The sequence below is a fragment of the Numenius arquata genome, chromosome 6 (genome assembly GCF_964106895.1).
Source record: "Numenius arquata chromosome 6, bNumArq3.hap1.1, whole genome shotgun sequence".
Taxonomy (NCBI): Eukaryota; Metazoa; Chordata; class Aves; order Charadriiformes; family Scolopacidae; genus Numenius; species Numenius arquata.
The window spans coordinates 63,994,410-64,021,826 of NC_133581.1; the positions used below are offsets into that span (position 1 = coordinate 63,994,410).

Consider the following 27,417-nt stretch of genomic DNA (forward strand, 5'->3'; position numbering starts at 1 on the left):
ATTTCCAGCCACGATCGCACTTCGCAAAGCAAGCGAGGGAACCAACGGTAAAGTATGCTCGGCTACCAAAGTTTATTGTGAACCGCTGGGAAGTAAGATGTCTTTCCAGGATGATGTCGAAAAATCCATTACGTGGAGGCCCCAGCAGATATTTATTTATCCGAGGTTAGCACGGCTCCATGAAGAAGCAAGAAATACTTAGTTTGGATGACAAATCATTCCACAAACATTATTAATCCTCCAAGCGGTAAATATTTCAGGTTTCAAGAGCCAATTAGAAAGGTCAGCATTTATCTTTTTGTCTGTTTCTAGCCTTAATAACTTTTGCACTCTGCCTGTAGATTAATCATTGAAGGGAAAGATACAGAGGTTTATAAATAGGAAAAATAACCTAGGCATAATAAGAGAGGGTCCAGACTGGAGAAAAATTATCTCTACCTGTTCTGGTTTTGATGACTATAGCCTACCTTAATCCAAAATCTAATTATTTGGATTAGATTAGGGCAGTGGATTTTCCCAAAATGCCCAGGCAAACCACATGCAATTTCATATTTGGGGCACAGGGTTGCATTTCATTTCCAAATCCCTTTTAATTCTGCACAGGCATTTGTAACTTCTTTTTCCCATGACAGGAAATATTTGTCCCTCTGCAAAAGTTTAAGAAACAAAATCCCTGCCTCTAAACCCAGCAGAAGACTGTTATTTGGCATTCATCGTTACTCATTTGCTACACCTGAGGTCATTGCAATTACTAAGAATCCAAGAAATTCTACACCTTTTCAAGTGAGAAATATTTTGCAGGGGGATTGGTTTGTTGATTTTTTGAGGTGGTATGTGCCTATGTTCTATAAAAAGGCAAAGTAGCACATAAAATACCAGCAGTACCCACCTCTGCCAGTGCATGAGATCATTCCACCCGAGACACAGAATATGGAACATTACGCAGAAGCAAGGATGAATACAAATCAGAGTCCTGAATGCACAATAAGACAGCAAAGAAAACCAAAGTGACAAGATAAGGAAAAACATGCCTCCCATGTAAACATTTTCTGATTACTAAATGGGAACCTTGTTTCTACACTTAAAATAAACACACAGTCAGACCCACCTCTAACAGGTTTAACTCATCCAAACCGGTTCCTGGAAAAGTTTGTTCAAGCAGTCTTCATGAAGAACCATTAAGAAATAAGTAAAACTTCTTAACTGCTACTGAAAATTTTCTTTTAAAACTGATGACTCCTTTCTATATTCTTGAACTCTTCCTCCATCTCACACTGTTAGTCTCTACTGCTTGACAAACATGTTTTTATCCCTTCCCTAAGAGAATGAGAATATCCAAAATGCATTATTAAGAACAAAATAAAAACAGTTCCCCCCAAACTATCAACATACATAAAACCGTGCTGCTTAATGAGGGTGTATAGTGTGGACTGTTTGCTTCAGTACAGTTCGGAGAGGCTGCACTGAGCAGGCACATACAATTTACTTCCAAAACACCCCCTTAGGAAAAGATCCTCCGAAAGATTTCCTAAATGTTGGTTTGTACACTATGTGTTTTAATTAACGTACAGAATAGAAATTACCATTCAGATAAGATAATGCTCCCCAGCCACCCCACCCCTGCATTCTGAAACTCTGCCAGATTTCTCAGCCCCTCATCCGCTCCCGTTTCTAGCAATCCTCGGGCCCTGGGTAGCATTAATTCAGCTGCAGCTGGAGAGTTTCTCCAAGGCAGTCTCTTCAATTCCAAAGTGCACGAACTGCTTCATTTGAGCGCTCTGCAATCCGAGTACTTTAAATAGAGAAAATACTGCAGGAAATGACAGACCTCATACTTGCTTATGTCACTGCTCCAACAGCTGTAGGGACAGACTGAGCTGCAGATGTGTGTGCAGCCCCAGCTGCCAGTACAGACACCTGAGAAACCCTCGGTCTCCTGCCCGGGGTTGCAGGGAGTTCACACGCCAAAGTTCAGGAATCCACAGCAGAAGGTGCCACCAGGGTTCGTCACACACAGGTTAGCCCAGATCTTAAGACAGCAGCCCTGCCTGCAGTGAAGAGTCGTACAGATTACTGGAGATAAAAAGATACCCTCTCTGGTCATGGAAGTACTAATGGGATTTACAACCTCTTCACAGATAATCTGCCATTCCCCGGTTGCTTTCCCCACTCCTTGGACATGATGTGCACTTTCTTACTTGTCCAAGTGCAGAAGGTCTTTCATCCTCTTTACCACCTGTCTATTTCTGGTCTTCTGTGAAGCAATCTCTCAGTAAATGTCCATTACATACAAAGAAAACCTCTGGCAAATTTCCTACCAAACTGAGAGACCACACAATTATTCATTTGGGCCTCGAAATCCAGTGTCTGAAACTTACAGGCAGATACCTAACAATTCTGGGGCACGTTTCTAGACTATGACGGGAACCTCTCTCAAGGTGGATTTTAAAAAAGAATGCAGGAAGCAAGGAGGGATGAGGGATCCTGTGGCTCCTGCCACACCTGATGGGCACAGGCTCGCCCTGAAGAAGTTACTCAAACTCTCCATTTAAGCCAGGGGTACTGGTGCTCACCCAAACCCACTAAAAAGGGTGCTGTGTGATTTAATTACATAATGCTTTAAAGTATTTTGAAGATGAGGAGTGCTGTATTTGGTAACTGCTCAGAGTTATTATCACAATCCAAGTAATTTATCATTCTTGAAAATATTTCATAATTTTTGAGGACAAAAAAAATATCCAAGGGGTGCTATTTAGACACGTTACATTTAGACACTGGATATTGCAGGGCAAAGGTCTGTCATTTTGATTTTCTGCAAAGTGCCGTGCCACCTACAGAAAAGTACTGCCTGAGTAAACTCAGGTATCACATACTATACTTCTATTAGAGTGACCAGATTAAGAAGTCCTAAAAAATGCAAACAGCTTTCCTTGATAACAGAAACTGACCCAGAGTTTCAATTTCAGTGAAGGAAATAATAAATAATGACACCAGCACCTATAATGGGCAGAGTCAAGGAGAACAAACCCCTGACTAAACAACCAAGTAACAGAATAATCTTTTCTGTTAAATGAATACCTTAGTCTCTACCTGAGTAGATTGAAAATTTTAGAATGGGTACTCAAAGAGTTCCTTTTTTATTATTTTTTGAGCACCTCGGATAATACAATAAACTCTTTCCATCTCATACAGACTTGGCATGCAGCGTGCAAAAGCATGGCAGATCTGGTAGTCTAGATTTTCTTAAATATACAGATAACTAACCTAAATGAAAGTCATGAAGGTGGCAGATCCGAGAAACCCCAAACCCAACTCCACCCACCAAAAGGTGAAGCACTTAAAAGCAAGGAAATGCTATATTTCGGTAGATCTTCAGTAGCCCCCCAAATCTCAGTTTCCACAGTTAATGCACTGAATAAAGCAGGAGACTAATGGAAAAAAAAAAAAAAAAAGATTAAGCAACTACACAATAAGAGGATCTGTATCCTAAAGTACACATAACAGGAGAGCAGAATTAAAACTGCATGGAAAGATATAAGCTTTCCCCCCCCCAGCCTATAGTCTACTTAGAGTAGACAAATCACTACCAATAGCTAATTAACGCAGCTGACAGTCAGCTTTGTCAGTAGAATACATGATGGCAGAACAGCAGCCTGGCGGAGTTCAGCAAGTGCAGAAGAAATACGACTTGTGAAACCACCACCACCACAAAGCAGCCCGGCGAAAGCTGGGATGAATCTTTGTGTTGGTATAACAAGAAGAGCATGTCAAAACCTTCCCAAACTTCAGCATTTGTCCTGAATTCATGAGAATTAGCTTAATTGCGAGTCATTTAGGAAACTTAGTACTTCATGTAAAACCATTCCTTGCCAGCTCACGGAATCCAAGCAGATAAAAATGAACATCCAGATTCTCAGACAGGTGAGTCAGATGCAACAGGGCACTTCTGAAGACATCTTTAACACGAACCATAGTTTATCCCAATTAGTCCTCATCACTTCGTGTCTGTCTCCTTTCACAGTCTGAACATTGCTTTTCAAATTGCCTCTTTGCAAAATGGTACCTGTCACACAGGGATGTAACAGAGAGACTGGTTCCCTTCACAGAGGCCATCTCGCTCTTTGCAGGGACCTTCTGGCACCAGCCAGCTGAGGACCATCACCTCCCCCAGGGAAGGCCAACCACAGTTCCCTGCTATGTAACCGTAAGTGGCCAGTCTCCTGGCCAAAGGCAACCACTGCTTTCCAAGCAGTGAGGGCAAGGGGAAACCCCCGTTTATAATTTTGCTTGCAGTTTGCATACCTGGAGCTACTTATCACACAGGCTTTTTTTTCACTTCTGAATGACCAAACGTCGTGCCTGCAGGGAGGAACTTCTACAGGCTTCAGCTTGTTGGCTTCCTATGTAAATTCAACAGCGTTTTCCTTCCTGATTTTTGGTTAATAAATACTGAAGAAACAACCTAAATGAAGAATTCGGGAAAGCTGGGGTGTGGAAAAAGATACCTGTAGTAAGACAATGCCTCAAGCGTGTTGGGTGCTGCACTTGAGCACAACAGGCAGTCCCAAACAGCAGTGCAGGTGGCTGGTTTAATTCGCACAGAGATACGAGCAGAGGCTCACGATGCTAATTACAGCTGCCACACAGTGACCCACGCAATTCACATCTTTTGATAAGAATATCCCAACTTTCATCCAATTATTTGTGAAGTAACAGATGTAAAATCTTTTTTCAGCAGTGCCCAGTGCCAGGACAAGAGGTAACGGGCACAAACATGAACGAACATAAGAAGTTCCATCTAAACATGAGGAGGAACTTCTTTACTTTGAGAGCAGCAGAGCCCTGGAACAGGCTGCCCAGAGAGTGGCTGGTGGAGTCTCCGTCTCTGGAGACATTCAAAACCCGCCTGGACACGTTCCTGTGCAACCTGCTCTGGGTGGACCTGCTCTGGCAGGGGGATTGGACTAGATGATCTCCAGAGGTCCCTTCCAACCCCATATCATTCTGTGATTCTGTAAAATAACCTGAAACATGCGCAAAGCCTGGTGGAGGGGTTACACCGTTGCTCGTGTGAGTTACGAGTTCAAATTGAAACCACGGCTAGATGTTTTCTAACCGGAGTTTTCCACGGCGGCAGATGGGCAGCAGGAACTGCCAAAGCTCCTCTCCGCTCTCAGGACCCCGGCCCAGCCTCTGCAACGCCCTGGGTGTGCCCTGAATTGCAGGTTATGGGCTGTTCCAAGAAGCCGTTTTAAAATTCTTCACATATTGTCTCGGGTCTATAAAGCTGTCCCTCCTCCTGCCAGGCTTACAGAGCACAGTCCCCTAGGATATTATCTGGAAAAGAATTTCAGCTTATAAAACAGGTTTACCAGCTGAATAAAACATCTAGAGGAACTGTATACTTTAGGATCTGTTTTCACATAATAGATCTGTCTTAAGGTATGTTTTTTCTTTATTATTATTTTAAACTAATCTTCAGTGGCAAACAGCATTATTCCACTCGAAGTACTGCCACAACATCTCTATTTGTTCAGATAAACTCAAAAAACCAGGAGATGCCTTTAGTTAGACTGGTGTTTCACTATCATCATCTTAAGCTATTTTGCTCAATCTGTGGATTGCTAAACAGCTGTTCAGTGCTCTTGTGCACTAGCAAATCTCATCTGGACCTTTACATTTCATTTTCCTCCTCCTGCAAAATAAATATTTAAGATTTGTTGTTGCAGTTAAGCACAGAGGAAGTACAACATCAGTGAAAAACTCAGCGATGTTTGCTTTACCGTCTTTGCTCACCGTCCTCCCAAGAGTGGAAACAAAGGGCTACCTGGAAGAGTTTAATGTGTGTAGCTCTTCAAGGAAAACATGTCTAAAGATAGCAGTCAAATCATGAAATGTTTACAAAATAAATCATGACGCCACTGACCTATATGCAACTGCAAGTCTGGCAAGAGAGTAACTGCTGATCCTAGCAACAAAATTTCAGAAGGATTCATTTCAGAAATCCTCCAGTAAATTTGGATCTCGTTCTTCCGAAGTAACCGGAGCTCTGCCAGCCCCATCGTGACTGAAGAGAAAAGCCAGGGAGTCATGACCTTGCAGTACCATGTGCTCGCTCTGTTCTGTCCCCATCCAGAGCCCTGTCTCATTTCTGCCTCCGAGCATTAAGCTGTTCAACAGATGGCACAGAGAAATTAAGGGTTTGCTGGGTATTTGAAGTATCAACTGGAGTAGACTGTACCACGCTACTTCTCTTGCCTTTGCGTCTGAAACCGCACAGGTCGCAGGCAGGTTGCCTCGTCAATAAATACAGTCCAAAGAACGAGCATCAGAGCTGGACTCCACACCAGTCGCCGCAAACCCTTCCTCAGGCACCAGTTCACATGTTTCAGGCTTCATCTCTCTTACATATACTGTACTGGCCTCATTTGCACAGGAAGGGTAGAACAGATGTGTTTGTGCAAGATACGGTAACCCACTTAAAGAAGCAGTTAAGTTACACAAACAGTATAAAGAACTATCTAGAAAAGCCAAAGAGCAAAACCAAATACATAGAACACCTCAGAGACTGACTACAACCCAATAAAATAAATAAACAGATTCTCTAATTTCTTAATCGATTGTTCACCTCGGCCAGCATTTGCTGGTTTATGCTTTTAAGCCATTAACTCATTTCTACAAGTTTGAAAATGTAGACCTAGTTATTCCTGTGGTTTAGCAGTGTGACCACGGCAAGTTGTGATTATTATTAAAAGCAAAAAAAACCCTCCTCTCTCACCAGCCACTATAGCAAAATTTGCAGGAGACAGATCCAAAAGTACTCTTTGACCACTCTAGACATCATAGAGTAAATAAAGTGTCTTCTACTTAACACACATATAGAAACGTAACTTTGTTTGGTAATAGACTAATTTGTTATTAACATAATGACATCCAGGGGAATTACGGGGCAGGGGGGCAGAAGTCAACACAAACTCATGGTAGTGTAAGATTAAACTAATTTTGTTTAAAAAAAGCCCCACAAACAAACTACTTTACAATACACCTAATTTGTTAAGCTCCAAATTGCCTTAAGCATTAGCAATGTCAACTGCAGTGATCAAAACTGGAACTGCTTAAAGGGGAGAGGGGAGGAAAAAAATCACTAAGGGAACAACTTCAGATTTGCTCCAAAGGACCGAAAGGGAGGACTGACAGAAACACAATATACTAGAGAGAAGAAAATGTTTATCGAGAAAGAACTGTAGAAAAAGGGAGAGATATAACACATGGTGGTGGGAAGGACAACATTTGTCACCAAAGAAAATACTAAAACTTACTATTTTGCTGTATTTATATCTCAAGCTTAGCATTCAAATGACACAGAAAACATTTGCAAACAGGACTTGAAATACCCGAGTTTACCAGAAAAACATTAGAACATATTTACAGGTAATTTTTCCTCCATGGATGGGTTTCAGAGTTTATGAGAACAGGGCAGATGAACCAAATCTCTAGCACAAAAAGGGATATTTTTCTACATAACAGAGTATTTCTTTGCATGTCCTCAATATATTAGATAACTGCACATATTTAAATGCATTTATGTAAATATACACGGGGGCACAGACATATTTGTAGATGCACAGCTGATCAGGTGGTCTGACCTGAGCTATTTTATTTTTTCATCTCCAGGAGAAAATAACTTATTGTTCTTATTTCTCAGAAGAAATAACTTAATTAATATAGTAGTATGAGAATCTGAGTGCTGAAACGCAACATGTGGTTCACAAAGCAGCATATCCAATTTTATTATAAAGAAAAACAAAGTATGTATTCAAATGAAAGAAATGAAAGTTGCAAAGCAAGGATGTACTGTAGAAATATGAAAATGAAAGGTACGCAGGAATTGTTCTTAGTGTCTTCATTCAATTTGTGCATATATGTAAAAACCAGGGCTGGAATTTCCCATCACTCTTGTGAACAATTTTAATTTCAATTCTACCTTATCCTTCTCATGCACTAGAGACCAGCATGGCAGGCTACACATAGAAATAAATATCGTCAGAGAGAGAGAATTTATTACCTTTATTCTATGCAAGTGCAACCACTGTCAGATTTTGACCTATAAAGAGAAAGGACACTAAAAGAAATAACATGTAAGATGAAGCCAAGGATCCTATAATGGTATTTCCAAATTGACAGAGGCTGTCCTAAAGTAATTTAAAGAAAAGTCATGTTTTCTTTCTAATTTGTGGTCAGTATTAAATGCATTAAAGAGAGGATAAATTCTGTCACCAGCCTAGAAGTCTTACAGACTCTTCCCAAAGATTACAAGAAAATGAGAGTTTATCCCACTCTGCTGATTAGAGAGAAATGTTTTGTAAAAGTGCATCCTTCAGGATCCAGATGCAACTTATCTTTCCCTCACAAAGGGGGAGGAATGCAAGGAAGAAGTGCTGTACACAGTAGGTTCATGTTCACAGTCTACTGCCTTGGCAGGTGTACTTCAAGTAGCTTGAAACCACTATTGTAAAGAACTACATATCCCAAAAGGAGCTCTAGCTTTGGTTTTGGGGTTTCTGAACACACTGTACTTCTACTGATAAAGAAAAAATATCTTGCCTCCCTCCCTCTTAAAGTCCCAATTCAGTTTTGAGTCACTTATAAATTGCAGGAAAATCAAGGGATGCAGTCACAGTTGTTAAGAACGAACGTGGCCATCCCAGAGCTCTGCATACTCTCAGGTGTACAACTGAAGAATTTCTAGCGGTAACATTTATTACAGTATCTGAAACCAACGTATTTTTTTTTTCACATTTCGTTTAAATAACACACAACAGTGAAATGTGCACATCACTGACAACCTTTCTAATTCACAATAGCCTCTACTTTTCTCAAATGCTCAAATAAAGTTAAGCTGTCTTAGTAATATGCTATTTCCATTAATTTGCCTTTTCTTCTAGCTGTTTAAGAAATGCCTTTTATAGAACCAAAAACTTACCAGTCTTTAACCAGCAGCACAGAGATCTGCTCTGACCAGCGGGGAGAAATTCTTAGCATGTTAGAGAGGAAAAATTATTGCCAACGTTAACCACGAACAACATCAACACAGACAGCATACAAAAAACACAAGACATGAACATTGCTTGGACTTGATCACCATCACCGTTTTTCCCATAATTTTCTTCTGTTTGCTAGTTATGAAGCTTTGATTTCCCCAGGGATTCAAAACCATGTAACTGCCCATCACACAAGCAGGTCATAGCAAGAGAGCATCTTAGACATTTCCAGAGCTTCTGTTTTAATTCTCTCAATATAGGTCTGTCTCAAGAAACCTGACATGCAGTCAAGGAACAGCCCAACTTGACAACAGCTTTCCCTTGGCTCATAGCAGTCTATGCATCACCAGAACTGCTCACAGCAACATAATTGCAGTATTATTCTTATTTTAGTAATCTCCATGTAAACCCCAGGCTTATGCCTCTCTTGTAGCTGTGCTCTCCAACAGACTCTACAATTATGAAAGCCAAGATTACTTCTAATATCAGCCACCTTCACGTTTTAGGAATGCCAAACATCACAGGCTCTCAGCACACAGCATATGCTCCAGATCATCCGCCCAGAGATTTTGATGGCAATAATCACAATAATTTCACAGTTACGGAAAATAAATCTTTACATACTCTACCATTTTCCAAGTCACTGTATGAATTTTACTGCTAGTTTCTAACCATGGCTTGTTCAGAGCACTGCTGCTGCAAAATGGGATCTAACTGGTGGTACGTGATGTCCCTGTCACAGGCCACTGAGATTTCCTTCTCTAAACTCCAGCCTAACGAGAGGCAGCCTGGCCCCAGGTTCCACCTACAGAAAAGTTTTGACAGAGCCTGCTGCCACCCTTGTCTTTATCTGCAGTGATCATGTCACAGACTTCCCAGCCACCCGACAGCCTCGTAGGAGATGCTCTCACCCTGCCACCAGGCATCCAGAAACCCTGGGCACAGGCAAAGAACCCCCATACTCTGAGCAGGCTGTAGCTCCTCATGGGGAAAGGAAAACATTGGAGGAATCCTGGATGTACGGCAGTCCTGGTAAAGGAGAAAGCCACTGAAGAGGAATCTACCATTTCTCTTGCTGTATCTAGTCTACATCCTCCTTCACCCCGCTGAAACCCACAGTAAGTCAGTCCCATATGTATATTTGGGGGCAAGAGGCAGACAAGGGGACATGTCTCTGGCCAAAAGCACCTGTACTGATGCCTAAAAAAGGGCCAGTCATGGAAAATAGTTTTCTTTAAAAAGCTGAGATCAGCTACTGGTGATTTACAAGAAGTAAATGGGCTGCCCAGGGAAGTGGTTGAGTCACCATCCCTGGAGGTATTTAAAAGACGGGTTGACATTGAGCTTAGTGACATGGCTTAGTGATGGTTTTTTATCAGGGTTAGGTTGATGGTTGGACTAAATGATCTTAAAGGTCCCTTCCAACCTATCCTATCCTATCCTATCCTATCCTATCCTATCCTATCCTATCCTATCCTATCCTATCCTATCCTATCCTATCCTAGATTCCAGTGTTCAAACTGCAAAGTCCCAAGCACATCACCCGCAGGACCAACCTGAAAAGACGCTAAGAAGGTATTTGAAGCCATTTAGTGGCATCCCTGAAGCAATGCCACCTGTAGGTTACCTCAGCACTGAACTCTGGGCAAGGAGTATCCACTCCTCATCTCCTCTACGCTTTAAGTAGCTTCCCGTTCCCTTCCTATACTACAGCAGTTACCGGGGCAGCCAGGGCAGCACTGCGGGGACGGGCAGCAGCAGTTATTTCTCTCTTCGGCGCGATGGCAAAGAGCTGTTTTACTGCCACCGCTCACAGGGCAGTTGACATGGAAGGTTAAAACAGGCGGGTACACACAGATGTCTCCTCTCCTCTGCCCCAAGGTTAGAGCTGCGGCAGAACTCGCCTTGCAGCACTCACCCACACCCTCCAGTCGTCAAGGAAAGTAAACAAAGCCAGTAAACTTCATCTTGAGTCACCCAGAAGTAGTAATTTCAAAGTCACTAGGCCAGACTGTTACAAAATAAGCCAAGTTATCTGCAAAGACAGCAGAGACACCTATGCAGATCTAAAACATAGGTGACTGAGTTTAAACATGGTAGGAATTTAACTTATCTTGGTGTACTCTGCAACGTGACCTGCCGTTAGCAGGCAAGACCTGTCTGCCCCGGTTCGGTTTTCTTCCCTCTCAACTTCGGAGGCCAAAGGTAGCTCAGGTGTTTTGGTCACGGGGAACACAAACAGCCAGCGGTCACATTTCCTTACTAATGGCTCTAACACCAACGTGAACAGCACCACGCTTCAGACACTTAATAAATTACAGCTTTTGCCACTGTCTTATACACTCGACTAGCAGAACAGGAATAAAAAGACTACACGCATACAACACAGCTAATGCGTAGCACCCTACATACAAACGTCCTACACAGAACACAGAGCTAAAAATGTCACCCCAAAGTGACCATTTCTGTATGAATCGCTGGAAAATGCTCTCACTGGGATTTTTTTTATTGAATGCAAGGTGTTAAGGCCATTTTAAAATCCTCTCACAAACACGAGCCCTTACCAGCACCCTCAGGACCCCAGCAGCCCCACTAGAGTTTTACCCACTTTCCCAAACAAAGGAGAGCTCCGCTGTGCAAATTACTCCCCCAGGGACACGCTGCACAGCCCCTCTGACTTCATTTTACTTCTTCAATAATACCACTGCAAACACACTGAATGCTAACAATAAATAAATTATTCAAATATTTGGTCTCTATGGAAGCACCACATGAATTATCTTCCTGAAAAGAAACTCCTGAAGAGATTGTCAGGTACCCTTCTGGGGGGAGGGGAGGGAGAGAAAGGGGAAAAAAAAAATAGCTGATTAAAATAATAATGCAATGCGAATGAAAAGTGATTTATTTTAACAAGGAGATACAGCCTTTGCTGTTAATTCAATAGGTTGACCAAAACCTAGTCTCCAGCAAACACAGAGCATGACTGTCACCATAATTTTAAAGAGGCTGGAACTGGAGGTTGGAGAAGCAATATTTGAAGAGAACATGGTGAAGCCAAAAGGTTTGGTGCTCTTCTGATGAAGATACTAAATAGGAACTAAACTAGACACTCAAAACCCCCGATCTCCACACAAAACAGTCATTTATTTAGATTCCTGGGGAATGTGAGATGCCCAAATATGAATTAGGAAACTAATGTTTAGTGGGATTTGGGCACAAGGGTCTTGCCCAAGGTTGTGTTATAGGTCACTGCACCCAAATCTACCAGTCTTAAGGCTGGACTGTCTTTCATCACTTTTGGCCTTTTTTCTTATAGTCATCATTATACTTAAGTATTATATAATATTAAATTATCTGCCATATATATGCTACCTCGCCACGTTGGGGTTTTCTTTGCACTTCTAGGTAGCAGAAGAAAACAGAGCACTTCTCTCCCAGTTTGGTTTTCTTTTGAGGTGTAAGACATGCAATTCTGAAAATTAAATGCATGCAAGTCTTACCGAATCCTCTCGTCTTTCAGCTCCCCCCTGCTCCTCCTCTCCTCACCCCCATTAGTACCAGCAGGTAATATCTTGTGTCCCAGGATGGGCTGCACCTCTGCCCCACACGCCCAGGACTCGCTCCTGGGCATTTGACCTGTCCTGCTCCTGCAGTGGAAAGAGCAGATGAACTGAATTTCCACCAGAAGAAGGAAGCCCGCTGTGCCTGTGGGGGCCCTTGGGTGTTTGTTGGCAGGTGCTGACAAACACATCCCATTTTTTTCACATTCCTAGAGCGAAAATGCATGTGGCTGCACACATGCAGGAGTCTTCTCTTTGTGAACTTGTTGTCAACTTCCATCTTGAAGGTAACGAGAACAACTCCTCCCAAAACCTCTCCAGAGAAAAGACTGAGTAGCTGGTATGAGCAGTACTTGTTGTCCAAGGAAACCAGTCCCTATGGGTGTTATATTTTTATCCTAATATCACTATTAACATAAAACTCAGGCTGGATGTCTTCATTTGTAAGAGGGGACGATTCCAATTTAGCCTTCACAAGGGAAACCAGCGACAGTTGCCCCCTTTCTGCCTCCTTCCCGCTGGCTTATTTCCACCTCAGCAAGTGCTTCTATTAATAGCTAACACTTGGAAACGTGAAGTCCCAAATCTGCTCTCTCATTTTGTACAATTACTCAAAGGACAATGGATTAAACGTACTATTTAGTTGTTTCAAGGATTCTCATGCTTATTAGAGAAGAAAAAGATCTCTTTAGAAATGTGTGCATGTGTTCATAACATGAGAGAGTTCCCCATCTTTTTCTGTAGAACTTCTCAGGTCTGGTCTGTCCACATTTCGTACAAAATAAACTTTCCGAATTAGGGATGCAATTTTCTCGCTCTCTCAAATAAATTACCATTCTCATGCAAGAATAAAGTGTGCTCTGGCAATTTCCTTAAAGTCTCATGTTATGGTCAGATGTCAGTACGCTAAAACATGAAAGCCACCATCTTAGATTGAGGACATCAAGGGTTGATAACTTGCCTGCAGCAGCAGTGCCCAGAGTTTCCATTTCTACTCCGCAACACACTCTGGAGTCACTGTCTCACGCTGGTTTTGGTGATACCTGACCCTGTGAAGACGTATCTTCCAACTCTTTCCTGCCAGAGCTCCTCACAGGTAGTTCCAGCTACAGCCATGGCAGCTGGACCAAGGCAGATGATGCACCAGCTGCTGGAAGCATCAGTCAGAGATGAAAGTGTCTCATACAACACTTTCTCAGAGGAGAAGAGGCCATGCCAACCACACATAAGCATCCTATCGCTTGCTCTGTTCCGGAGCATGAGGATTCCTGTTCCCTGCAGCCGATGGTAGAGAGAGAACCAAGCAGCTTATGAGCTCTGGGGAAGACAATCTCTCCTTTCTCAGGCTCCCTCAGACAAGCAGGACCAGAGGCCCCACACGACTCCTCGCTCCTCCCCTCCTGTGTTCTGTGAACGGGAAGGAATTTTTGCAAATCTTTTCTTCCATTCTAATTAAAAGGGAATGGTGGTTCCAAAGGAAAGTCATGCAGTCTGAATGCTGCAATCCTGTTCACAGGTGTGAGCTCAGGTCTGCAGGATCTCTGCAGCAAGAGCTCGTATCTTTGATTTAACATCCACAGGCAGCAGATTTAAACTGTACTGACCATCAGAAGAGGAAGTAGAAGACCTTGCTCACACAAGAAAGCAGACAGCGTGGCAGCGATCACGGCTGTACCTCCAGTTAGTCGGGAACTTCTGGAAGCAGCAACCCAAGGTGGACCATCTAGCCACAGTGATGAGGGCCATCTCCATTTTCAGCTCCAACAGCAATAGGGACTGGATGACCCGGGTTCACTTTCCTTCCCTGGACAAGGAAAAATCACTACTTGTGCTACCATGAGGGCCTCCTCCTTCAAGCCTGTGACTGGAAACTCAGGAAGCTTACCCAGGAATGGCATTAAGCCTGGCTGCCACGTACTTGCCATAAACCAGAGAAGAGGCACCGCTTTATGTAAGCTGGTGCCCAGTCATGGGACTCCTCCATCTTCTGGGGCAGCTCCTGCAGTTCTTGTTTCAATCCCCACCGCAGCAGCGCCAGCAGACATAGATCACTGTTCTCACTGTACGGCTCTCTTTCCCTGCCAGCTGTAATCACACCCACAAGCACCTTCTACATAGGCTTCCTCGCAACTCAGGACAGAACTAATTCGATACGAGAAGACATAGTAATATGTTGCATTTAGTTCAATTAAGTGTGAGGGCAAATAAGACAAAAAGGCAGTGGTAAATTCGGGGTTTTTTTTCCTCAAAATGAAAGTTGTATCTTTTAAGAAACAGAACCAAACCCCTCCCCAGTCCAGTTACATCTTACGGGTGGCACAGCAGCTGGAATTTACATGACTGCTGCTAAAAGTTAGTTTGAAGATGGACTTTAAATTTTTTCACGGAGAATGTTAAGATATATTGAGAGCAAAATAGTTTTATTATTACCATAATAAATATGTAATAAATAAACGTAAGCAACTGCATCCAAGTCTATAACATGAAATTAATACCCAAGTCCAGAGCAAAGGCAAGGAAACTAACCTTATCTGAACATGATGCAGTACTTTCAAGGTCTGGAAGTTAATGTGATTATGTTCTCACCTTTCTCACCCAGCACAAGTTCCTGAAGAGTTTAGAATATGTCTAAATCTCTTCCACCATAAAGATTTTTTCCTGTCATATATTTTATTAAATAAAAATGGATGTTATGACAGCTGAGAACAGAAAAAACAGTGGGTATTAAGGCTGTCCATACAGCAGATTTAAAGAAATTAAGCCATGATTTGAAACAAAAATACAGTAAGTACAATAACAAGTTACAAAAACCAACAGAAAAAGTAAAACAGTAAGAGAAAAAACCTGTTCTATCTGGGAATCCTGAAGGCTAGAATGCAGCAGCCTCCACGGATGTGTAATTAAGTTTTAGGAGAAGGTATCAGAGACTGGCAAGGCTGAAGGTCCTACCTAGATCAAGCTCTGCACGGGACTTCATGAGAAGACCAAAGAGGAAAGAGCACAAGATATAAGGAGCAATCCTCACCTAGTAGGAGGAGCGCAACATTTCAAAAAGCACCTGAGCAGGTGACTTATTCAAAATAGAAAGTAAATTTATTGTTCATTTGTTTTGATTAGCGAGTTAATGCTAGGAACAACAGTACCATGATCCTCAAAAAAGAAACTGAGGTAGTCATCTCGTAGCTAATAAATTCATAGGCAAAAAGCAAACAACATATATATATTTTATTCAAAATTCTTCGACAAAGTAGAAGCAAAGACAGCCAGAAAGGAACAGAGAATTAATCCTGCTCATGTCAAAGACATTAAGGACACAGAATAGCTACACTGTATTTTAGCTTCCCTTTCTCTTCCTTTGCTGTTTTGCGGTACACAGGTAACCGGTTTCTCAGTCACTTTCTCTGGAGAGATCTGTTAAATGCTTTACAATCGTTAAGATAACTTTGCCAAATAGTTCAGGTATAAAATGAATGGAAACCAGGAGCATCTACAAATCTTTCTTGGCTAAAAAAAGTACTACTTACATTACAGATTTTTCTTCTCTTCATTCCCCAGACCAGAAAAGAGCATTTTCCTTAACAACTCAGAAGAAATGAGGTGTGACAAGTGCACACGAGTATCACATTTACTAAAATTTCAGAATTATTCTGTATTATTTTCTATAACACACACTGAACATTCTTTTCAAATGTAGCAAAACATGTATCAAGTCAAAATAATTTAATATCCCTTTGTTACCTAAACTTTTGCCAATCAAAATGCAGTGCTATAACTTGAAACCAGTAATTGAGTCAATTTTTCATTCTCTCGTTTGCATTAAGTTGGATATAAGCACTGGAAAAAGAGACTCAAACAAACCTCTCCACTCCCTCATCTCACACCTCCCTGCACCCGCTACCATTCCTCTACACGGGTCTGCCAGAAAAAGACAGTCAGAAGCAGCAAAGAGGTGGATGCCCTATTTCCATGCAACCTGCTGAAGCCTGTACCCGCAAGAGTTCACTGTAGGGAAAAACGAAAGACAGAAAGTCTTGGTTCAGTTATTTTCTTGTTTTAAAATTAAAACCAGGAAATGTTAAAAGATGACTTTACTGAGGTTTTTCCTTCAGAGTCTCTCATCCTTCCAACCTCCATCGTATCGTGCACATTTTGAGTTCAAATTGGCTGCGTTTTCCACTCGAAATGGCAACGCAGAATGCCAACTCAGTTAAAGGTCCATTAGGCTTTGTTAGTTGTTTGAAAAGGCAGTCATCTCTCTCTTCTCTATTTCTTTAATATCCTGAAAAGTTTTGGGGCTTTTAAGGTTGTTTTTTCCCCCCTGACTTGGAAGGCAGAAGAGGGCAGAGAAGAGGGTGGAGAACAGCGTACTCTTTATTGGGAGAAGGCTTTAAGCAACAACTGAGATAGGGAGGACTACAACACAGCTGTTATTAATTCCTGGGTATCTTGCATCGTAAGAAGAGGTAGAACATTTGTGCCATACAGACTTGACAGAGTAGTTTACACTTTATGAACTCAAATGACAAAGACTGTGTATGTGCAGGTACACATTTAAAACCGTACTTGGTGAACAACTGAAAACCAATCAAGCATTTCCACTCACAATAGCTTCTTTTTATCCTTAAAAAAAAATGTATTAAAAAAAATCTAGTTCTTTCCATTAGGAAGGACTGCAAAGGAAGCAGATCTGTCCTATCAAGACTAAAGCCAAAAATCTGCCAAACTGTACAACTTATACCATCCGCTAGTGTTAAGAAATAATCTGAATGCTTTAATGTATTTAAAATTTGTTTGAACAAATCTCAGCATAGATATTAGATAATAGAATGATGAAAATTCTTAGATATGTATAAGGAATCAGTTGAAAAATATTCTTGGGTAAACTACAGATGCTGGATTACTTTGGAGTGTTGAAGATGAGCGTTACTGCCTGCCAATTATTTGCTGGTGAGCCTCGCTGTGAGTAAGGCTCCATCCTAGGTGATTTGGATAAATGTTCCAGAGAACATTATACAGCATTTTCTACCAGAAAGAAAGCCAGAAAACTCTTGGCACCACGAGAATGAACACAAAACTGAGACACTTCATGGACAAATACTTGCAAAGACCATAAAATCATCCTACATGGTGTAAGTTACTTTTGCACCATAGACAAACACATGCAGTCGGGTCAAACAGCCTTCTGTGTTCCCAAGACACTTCCATTAAATGCAACGGTAGTTCCATGTATCGATGGCAGAAACATAAACACACTTAGCAGTGAATAATGATTTTTAGAAGTACAGTAAGATAGGCTGAAAATCTCACCTATCAAAACTGCAGTCATATAGCTTCTGTTTATATTGTCCATCCAATGGAAATAAGATCTTTAACATTCCTCTATGAATATAAGCACCCTCAAACATGGTAGGTTTCTTGAGACAAATACTCTGCTGCCACTGTTTTCCCCACCACAGCACCACTACCCACCTTCAGGTACCTTTTGCTACCCACACAAATAGGGAGTAAAAGAAAAGGTCTCTCTCAAAGAACAACCTTACTTCATCCACAGAGCTAAAAGCCATGTTCCTGGAACATTTCCTTCTGGGCACTCCTTATCCACATAAAGGGAAAAAAAAAAAAAAGCCACCCTTTGCCATATTTTACAGCAAGCAAATAAATAATCTGAGGAAAGAAAAAAAGCAGCAGCTTTCATAGACTACACTCACTGTATGTAGTAAATCGTCATTTTCAAGGCACCGGATGCGCAATAAAGGAGACAGGTTAAAGGAAACAAAAAACATTTGGTTACTTGTTGCCCAGTGAATATTACAAAAGCCGTGCGATTTGCAAGAGGTATTTATTAAGTAAAACAGTTACTCCAAGATTTAGCTTATCAATCACCTACCTTGTAGAAGGGCTCCATTTCTCTTGAAAAAGGTGCTTCCTGGCCAAATGGGTGGACCTGATGTGCTAAAGGTAATAAGAAATAAGTGTAAAGAAAATCTCATTTACATTAAGCAATTATAAGTTACTATTTGCATGAATTCTGTCTTGTTTTTAAAGTTAATGTAACATCATGGCATTTTTGCCTTCAAGCAAGGGTCTAAAATTTCACGTTAAAAATAGGTCAATTTGATTCAAAATTCACATTCTCTTCACAAGGAAAAACCTCCTCAGCAAAGCACACGCCCACACTCTCTGAGAGGAAGAGAGAAAAAAAAGCAGTTTGGAATAAATAATAAAAAAGAAACCACCAACCCCAAATCAATGTCAAAAATATTTACTGAATTCTCAGTACAGCAAAAGATACGCCTTTTCCCAAAGCCATCTGCTAAAAACTCCAATGCTTTATGGCTTTTACTCGGCTGTAACAACGCGCTACCCCAGCTATTGCATCAACCCAGAAAAGCCCTGGCCAGGCGCCGGGTGGCTCCCGTGCTTCCACCAGAGCACTTTGTCCACCAAACCCCCTCACGGGCAGAGGTCACCCCACCACTCAATGAGCCATCCTGCCAGCACCACCATTAACGAAGCTTGATCTTGGCCATGCATATGTACTTGGTGGCCACGGAGGCTCCGGTGAGACCCCCAGACAGGGTGGTGGCCACCGCAGGCCCTGGAGTACTCAGTTCCTGTCTTCCCCGAAGCCCACCCCGAAGGTGACTCCTTCCCTGGAGCTCGGGCCACCACCAGGCCCCTCCTGGCTTTGCCTCCTGCTGCGGCAGAGGCTGCCCCAAGGTAATGGCCTCTGAGGGGCGTTCCCTGTGACAAGTGGGGCTGAAGGCAAAGGACAGATTCAAATGCAGGAAAGGGAAGAGGAGGAAGCAAATATTTTAAAAGCACAGTACTCAGGGGAAGTAACTAAAAACACGGAAAAGACTTGTTGCAGCCTCCTCAAGGCAGGCGGAAGAGACAGACTGGCAGGAGGTCGGAATGACCTGTAGTCATGAAACGGGTTTCAAAGTCCTCTAACTCTTGAAGGTAATCGTAAGTATTTTAAAACACTAAGTTTTTATCGAAATTGGTGTCATGAAACTACGCTATCTATGTAAAAATAATTGCCCTATGCCTAAATTTGAGCACAAACTAAAAGCAAGGGACTAAATACCCTTTAGTGAGGTTACTGTAAGGCATTTGGCCTTTTTAAGGTGATTCACCTTCCTCTTCGAATGCAAAATGTGAACCAAACACCACACGCCATTTCCGTTCAAAGTTACTTTTGTCTCCTCTCAAGTTGACACAAAACTCAACGAAATGGAAAACAGATGTTGTCTATTTCACTGACAGCGTGAGCAAAGTTCTGATAAAAAGCCATATATAAAAAACACGCTGCTTTCACAATTATTCTGCAGACACTCTTGTGTGCTAACGTACAAAAACTTCACCGTGCTAAAATACAGACTGTAAAAGGATCCCAAGCAATTACACGAGTAATAAAAGCCTCCAATACTCCTGAACAAAAAGGGGAGTTGAAAGAGAGAGAGAGAGAGACCAAAATGACCAAAAAAGAAGTTAAGTAGGTCGACGTTCCTAAGTGCTGGAGTGCGCTGGGGCATGCACCCCTCTGAATACACACACTCACTTCACGGGGCTTAACGTAACCTACTGTTTGCACTCCTTAGAGAAAGCACCAGCTCTTCCAGTGCAGCTCCTCAACTGCCACCGAGGTCAAGAGCTTTTGAAGGTATTCATGCTCTTGTAGGACTGGCCCACATTTTTATAGTGCATCAGAGCCCAGGATAATCTCCGGGAGAGGACCCATCGAGCCACAAGTGGAAAGGCGTAGCGTAGCCTTCACACTGTACAAATTTTGCCACGGAAATCAGAAATCACAGTATGGCAACTATATGCCTCGCAAAAGCCCAAGAAAAAAAATGGTGAAGTTCTGAAGTGAAGCCATAGAAAAAATTTCTTGTCAGGCTGTCGTATCCCTGTATGCGAGTGGAAGAGGGTTAAAGAAAGGAGAGGGAAAAGCATATATATTTGAATAGACAAAATGTCTCCACTAGAGAAACAAAGCCATAGTGATTTATCTTATTTTCCAACTTGAAAAAAGGCCCAAGGCTCTCATAAAAAACTCCATCTGATTCAGCACAAACCCACATGAACTGAGAAAATTAACTGTGCCTTCCCAGGGAAGGAAGCTAAAGAATTCGAGCATGTAAATAATATACCACAGCGACCGGTCAAGCCTTTCAAACAACAAACTTGTGTGTTTGCAGGGCTCTGATGAAGTTTAGCTGTGCCTGGTCTTGTGTTGGATAAACTCTCTCTCTGTTCCCAAACTTTTGCACGTGAAGTCTCAAATGGTATTAATTATTAAAACGTATTTCAAGTTGAGAAATGACAGAGTTAAACTATCTCTCACTTTAAAGTGTTCAAAAGCTGTTTTCTCCCTGTTCCAGATTAAGAAACCATTTGTAGAAGTTCATTCCTCTAAAGACCATCTATAACAAAAAAACTCAAACATTTGATCCACCCCAGGCGTTTTTTCAAACTAATTGTTTCTTCGGTGTAGCCTGTAAGCTACTGGAGAAGAGTGGGTTGCTCTCCTAGAGAAATAACAGCATATTCTGTACTTAGGCAAAATAAAAATGCAAAATCTGGTTTTAGAAGTTCCTTTTGCAGTCAATACATGCTCCAAGATTAATATTTATTCAATTAGCATTATTGATGGCAGAGTTTTTCCCCAAACTTACCAACCAAACACAATGACTAAAGTAATATTTAATTTCTAATAAATCCCCACATTGCTACTAGAAGAAAAGCAGTAACTAGTTTGAACTTTTATATCAGTGCAAGGAACTTGTGACCTAGTACATTTCTGTTACGCACAGGTTTGGACTGACTTAACTCCCAGCAGCAGATGAACACAGGGCACTTGGGGAGGAGAGGAAGGGAGAGATGGATCTGGATGAACCATAAAGAGCTAACATTTCAAACTAAAATCTTGGCAGAAAACGAATTAATACAGTTTATGGATAAGACGACACTTATGAAACTGTTGTGAAACCCCAACAGTAACCTGCCAAGGACCGTTGGTTTGATTTGCAGAAAATGCTATCGTTTCAAAGGGATATCCAGGCTGCAAGAGGATTTGTAGCAAATCCATCAAACAGGATCCAGGGGTACAAGTTCACCTCCATCCAGTGGAGGATCCACCTCTCTCTGAAGCACAGTCACTGTCCCTGTGGCACCCGTGCACCACCGCAGGGAGCAAATGAGGCGTTCACACACCTGCTGAACACCAGCACCTGAGAGAACTTCACAACCCAGGAGCGTCTGCTCAGGTGACATGAGATACCTGGAATCACGAGTCACCCCCGATCAAACCCAACCCTTCCTGGGCATTCGCTGTTGATTTTTAACGACAAGTGGGACTCGATTTCCGCTCAAGGCAAGCGATGGAACTGTTTTTCCCTCTGATGACACAACCAGTAGGAAACTTCATTGTGCCACAGGGCCCCCAGGCACGGGAAGCCGCCTGACCAAGGGCTAGCAGGGATTTTTCTGAAGGAAGGCTTTTCCATAGGAAAATGTTACTTTGCTGAAATCTAAAACATTCCATGGGAATGTGTTGATTTGGACAGCACTTACTCTGGAAACCAGGCCGACGTGAAGGCTGGCTGGCCAGCCAGCCAACGAGGGTTCGTGGCAGCCAGCCAGCCCAACCAGAAGCTCCCAGGGCATACAGAAGCAATAACGCATGTGAGCCCTCCCCAATTAATTATTTCTACCAAAACGTACGCCACACATTTATAAAGATCTTTAAAAGGTGCCTGGGCTTCAAGAGACTTAAAAACGGAAATATAAATCCTTTGTCTTCTGGAATTCACATTAGAGCAAGGAGACTGCAGTTCTTAAAGCCAAGTGCTAAAAAAAAAAAAGGCAGGGTATGAATTCTCTCTCACAGTTGCAGTATTTCACAACTATGCCAAAAACTCTCACAGGCCTCTTTGTCAGAGAGGCCTGATTAATAGATTTAAAAAACCCAAACAACTGAAAATTCAAAACAAATTCAATTGTGTGGGACTACACGCCACAATTAATGGATGATGAAAGCACAGAGGAAAGGTAATAAATATAGGCCAATGACTGTGTTACCAAATATGTCCAGAGGGTGATGGTAGGCAGGAAGACACAGAAAGGGGGGAAAACAAACAGACAACCAAGAAGTCCCCTCTCACCCCATGAATGCACACTTCAAAGGCCTCTGAAGCATGGAGCTATGAGCCCAAAGAAGGAGGGCTCAGGGGGGAGGCAGGGAAGATGCTCCACACACACCTTGGCCCATCAAGAGGTGGTGGGTTCAGCTACTGGGGCAGAGCTGGTGACCCTGGCTCTCAGGAAAGCTTGGATTACAAAGCAGGACAGCTTAGTAAGGGGTAGAAAGATGAAACAGTCTCAGCTGTAAGCTAACAAAATTTGCACACAACACACCCAACACAGAGCCTACAGTAAGCAAACGGCTGCTAGACCACCAACAGGCTGCAGTGACACTGAGGATCCCCTCTCCAGCTTTACCAGTGGCAAAAACGATGGGCACAAGCAAAGATGACTGACTAAAGCGTCTCTACAAGCAGCTCAGCCCATGGACTTTGCAAAAAGATGTGAAGAAATACAACTTTTCCTCTCCTGACAAGCACAGTAACTTCCCAGTAATGCAGAATAAGTGGATGGGAGAGCACCCAATTCACTGTGATCACCACCCTTTGCCCCAAGGTGGACAGCACTTATCACAACAGCAATTAAATTGAAAACTCCCAGGAGCAGAAGCTACAGGTGCCAGACGAAGGGAATGAAGGTATCGCTGTACGTGCACTATAAGGACTCCATTATCAACCATCCACAGCGCAAAATACTTCATGCAGGTCTCACCTACACCTCCGACAAACAGCAAACTCAAGGAAATGTCAAGGTCATCAAACCTAGAAACAACGAACCATTTTGTCAGAGTAACCAACGGGGCATCTTGCAGGTATAGAAACGCTCCTCTTATGTTTTTGAAAAGTAACTAAACCACAATTATTCTTATGTTCAAGTTGCTGAGATAACAATAGCTGGAGGTGCCTTTATCTGGCTGGAGCCCATGAAACCCTGTATCTAGTGGCAGCAGGGAACGATGCTCTTGACAAGTCCATTCAGCTCCCAATGCAAGCTGGACTTGGACTGTTACCGTACCGTATATAAATGCATGTCTAACTAAGCCGGAAGATCGTAATTTTTACCATTCCTGGAGAATTAAATTTAGGATGGGGTGATAACTGGGAAAAAAAAACACCTTAAGAAGTATACTTTTGTGGGAATACAGCATCCCTTCATGCTGGAGGATGAACAGTACTTCCTTACGGCACTCGCTCTGTGTAAGGCATGAGAAATATTCATGACCATGGCAACGCGCAGCCCTCTTGGCTCCCACGCTGCACAAACAGAGGCTGCAGAGCGGCCGTCGGACGGCACGGGAGGAGGTCGCTCGGTCCAAACCACACCGCCACGAGCCTGCAGGGCGAACACGGGACAGACGGCGCCTCATTCTGCCCGAGGACTCCTCCAATGCTTCTCAGCTCTTCGCTGCTCGCACTGGAGAGCTCAGATCCTTCAACTGCTGTTATCAGCTCCGTTTTCTACACTCAACTTTAATGCCATTACTGGACGGGGGCTACCAAGACTACTGCACTGCAAAAAAGGGGTTAATGCTCTACACCTGGGTACATAACCATAGTTGGATTAAAGAATTTATCACTCCTATTATAAATTTTGAGCAATAAGGAAGCATTTAGATACCGACGCACCTCTGACACATGCGTTTTGTTAACAAGGGAAAAAAAAAATATTTATAATCCCTGCCAGCAGCTTGCTGGCAGTTAATATCACAATTAGTGATCACCTAGCAACAGGCAAGCCAGCTTCCTCTCCAATCAAAGGGAGAAAACCTCTACTAACCTGGGCTAATGGCAATACATAAAAAAAAAAATCTGGAAGGTACGTGTTAAGGTATTTCCTGATTTTAATGAAAACTGATTACTTTAGAGATTTTAAATATATAAATCTATTACTCCATCTTCTTGAATTTTCCACAACTGACAAAACATTATTTTTAAAGAGATTTATGAATTCACAATACTAATTTTTAATTTATGAAGGCTGATCTAATATTCTGGTAATGCTTCTCTTTCCTCTGCAATTCCCTATTTTACTGTCTTTCGGTATCTCTCACTTACTGCGACATGTGGGATCAAGACTTTGAGCTCCTGTATGGAGTCTTTCCCTGTTTCTCTAGGGTGTCTAACACATTTTTGAGTGAATAATAAAATTTTGATCTCTTGCGCACTCTAAATGAGTTTTCTATATGACACGACTGCCAGAGGGTTTCCATCTAAATTTTTATTAAAGACAAAAGAAAAGTTGCTTAGGAAAGCTATTCACAAACGTAACACCTGAAAATAAAATTTAATGTTACTTTTTGAAGGATGAAGTGGAAAGTTGGCCAAATCTCCACATTCTCCAAATAGCCAAAGGCATTCTTTTGCCACCGTCTCCACTTAAAATAAGTAACTAAGCAAGAAAATAGAGAGAGAGAGGGAGAGGAAGAAAAAAAAATAGGATTATAAAAAAAGTTTCTCATATTTCCAGAATTAGGGATAGAAAGGGTAATTCTTAATTTCAAGAAAAACATGGTCATGTGTTTCAGAGCCCATCAATGACTCTGCTGTGGTGCTCAAAAGCAGCTCTCACTGCTGATGTGATATATGAAGCCTTCTTGTCCCCTTCGTGAGACTCTGCAGCCTTCAGACAGAATTTTGGTCTTTGCCGAGAGCTGAACATATATTTATGGACAATAACGGAGGATTTGTTCTTTAAATAAATAAAAAAATCGTAATTTCTATAGACAGTTGTTGTTTTAGGAGAGATCGCTATTTGAGGTATGTCAGCCATAGCGCAAAATACTAATTTCTCACTAATCTGTGTTATAAGTATTTTAACACATTTATTGTGAACACGTTAGAATTCCAAGGTGAATACTTAAATAGGAAAAAGTCCAGATATATTTGAAAATTCATGATGAGGCAACTGTCCCATGTTACTTTTAACTAAAGAAGACTTGTCTCCATTGGGAATTGGGAGATGCCGTCTATCAGCCTCCAATTCTAATTCTGCCTCTACCCCTGAATCACACGGTGACTTCAGGCAAGTCGCTTCATCCTTTCTGTCTCAGTTTCATTTCTCTTCTTTCGTGTTAAAACCAGGAATAACTTTTTGCCAACAGAGTCTACATATCTCTGGAAGGAATAAAGAATTGTTAAGCAACAACACAATGGGTGAGGGAATAGTCTTTTGAAGTGCATGTAGTTAAAGAAAGAACAACACAGCTCACTTCTAGAGCACAGGTTGTTATTTGTTCCTGCTTTCCTGATTTTGAAGTAAGGAAAAACACCGCAGGTTACCTCACATGATGTAGTGCTGTGTTTCTCCTTATTTCACAACTGCTATTAAATGGTTCCTAGACCATCTATCACTGGATGAAAAAATGGTGGTTGTCAGGCTGGCGACATTTCAGACTGATCTAAACTCACTCATGTATTTATGGAGTGTGCCTGTGCCAGCTCACGCAGGCACCAAGGTCAGTCCCTTGAAGCCCAGATGCTCAGAAGATCCTGTTTCAGACAGCCATCAGCCTCTGAGACCACAGAGGACCTTGGCCTCTTTTGGGCCATAGCAGCGTCAATGGGGAGAAGTTTGATTCTCTTTTGTTCTCCAAATCAGAAATGGAGCACTCCAGTTTTCTGATGATGTGCCTCCATTTGCTGCTAAACATACCAGGAGGAAGAAGAGGTTCATTTACATTTTGGATTTCCTTGATTAGAATTGCACTGGAAGAAAAAAAAGTCTTTCATCTCATATTTCAGAAAATAAATGAGTCCTAGAATCCTAGTAATTGCCTATATCTAGGCTCACCTTCATTTTCAACTTGATGTAAAGAGTCTGCTTTGATAGTTAATGCTGTAGCACAGACAAGGCTCTAGAGAACTTCCACACTGATCACCTGAGCGACTGAACCACAGTCAAACTGCAGAGCTGCCACCCAGGCACAACACTGTAAAAGCTCGACTAAAAGAAGCATTTCTCCCAAATTGAAACTGATTAAATTTTTAAAAAGCCCAAGGTCACGCAATTGACTTCTGTTGTTCTAGTCCTGAATTCTCCGTTTATTATTTTTGCAGAACTTCAAACAGCATTGCTGGTAGACCTGCCTGGGTTTGATAAATACTTTCTACATGAGGCTCCCACTCACATTTCTAACCATGGCTTAACCAGGGTCTGGCAGTCAACTGGACTCGAGATTAACGACACGCATGTCTCTGCTAGAACAGCTTGTCACCCATTAGTGAGAATACACCGCTTGCTAATTATAAAGACACCAGTGTACCTTGAACATGCACAAAGTTACAAATGTGCATATGTGAAAGGGCAAATCTGATCTCCAATGAAACAGAAATAGATGGGAAAAAGGAAGGAGGGGCCTTTAAGCCCCCCCCAAAATGCCTCATGTCGTTTGCTGCAATTCTTGTTTATCCGGTATGGTGCAATTCCCCATTTCACCAATTTAAGTACTAAGGAAACTCAAAACTAAGCATGACCCGCAGGCTGCTGCCAGGATGAACTCCCCCTCCAACATTTGCTCAAAGCCAAGGCGCTTACCAGCTGAAATTTTCCATACTTGGTCTTTCTCATTAATCTTGAATGAATGTGGTTCAGATGATTCAGAACTAATCTGGCTTCTGGAATTACAGCAGCAGAGGACAAAACGAATGTTTAACCTCTCCCCTGGAACA

At 42.1% G+C, this 27,417-nt stretch overlaps 1 protein-coding gene across 3 annotated transcripts in view; it reads right to left on the minus strand.

Moving 5' to 3' along the window:
• The window catches only part of FOXN3 (forkhead box N3), a 127,564-nt gene that overhangs the window by 52,607 nt on the left and 47,540 nt on the right, over positions 1–27,417 (minus strand). For all 3 annotated transcript variants that reach the window (XM_074148807.1, XM_074148806.1, XM_074148808.1), the window contains exon 3: positions 18,489–18,553. In XM_074148807.1, coding sequence (XP_074004908.1) covers positions 18,489–18,553 — 65 coding nt within the window. The remainder of the gene's footprint in view (positions 1–18,488; positions 18,554–27,417) is intronic.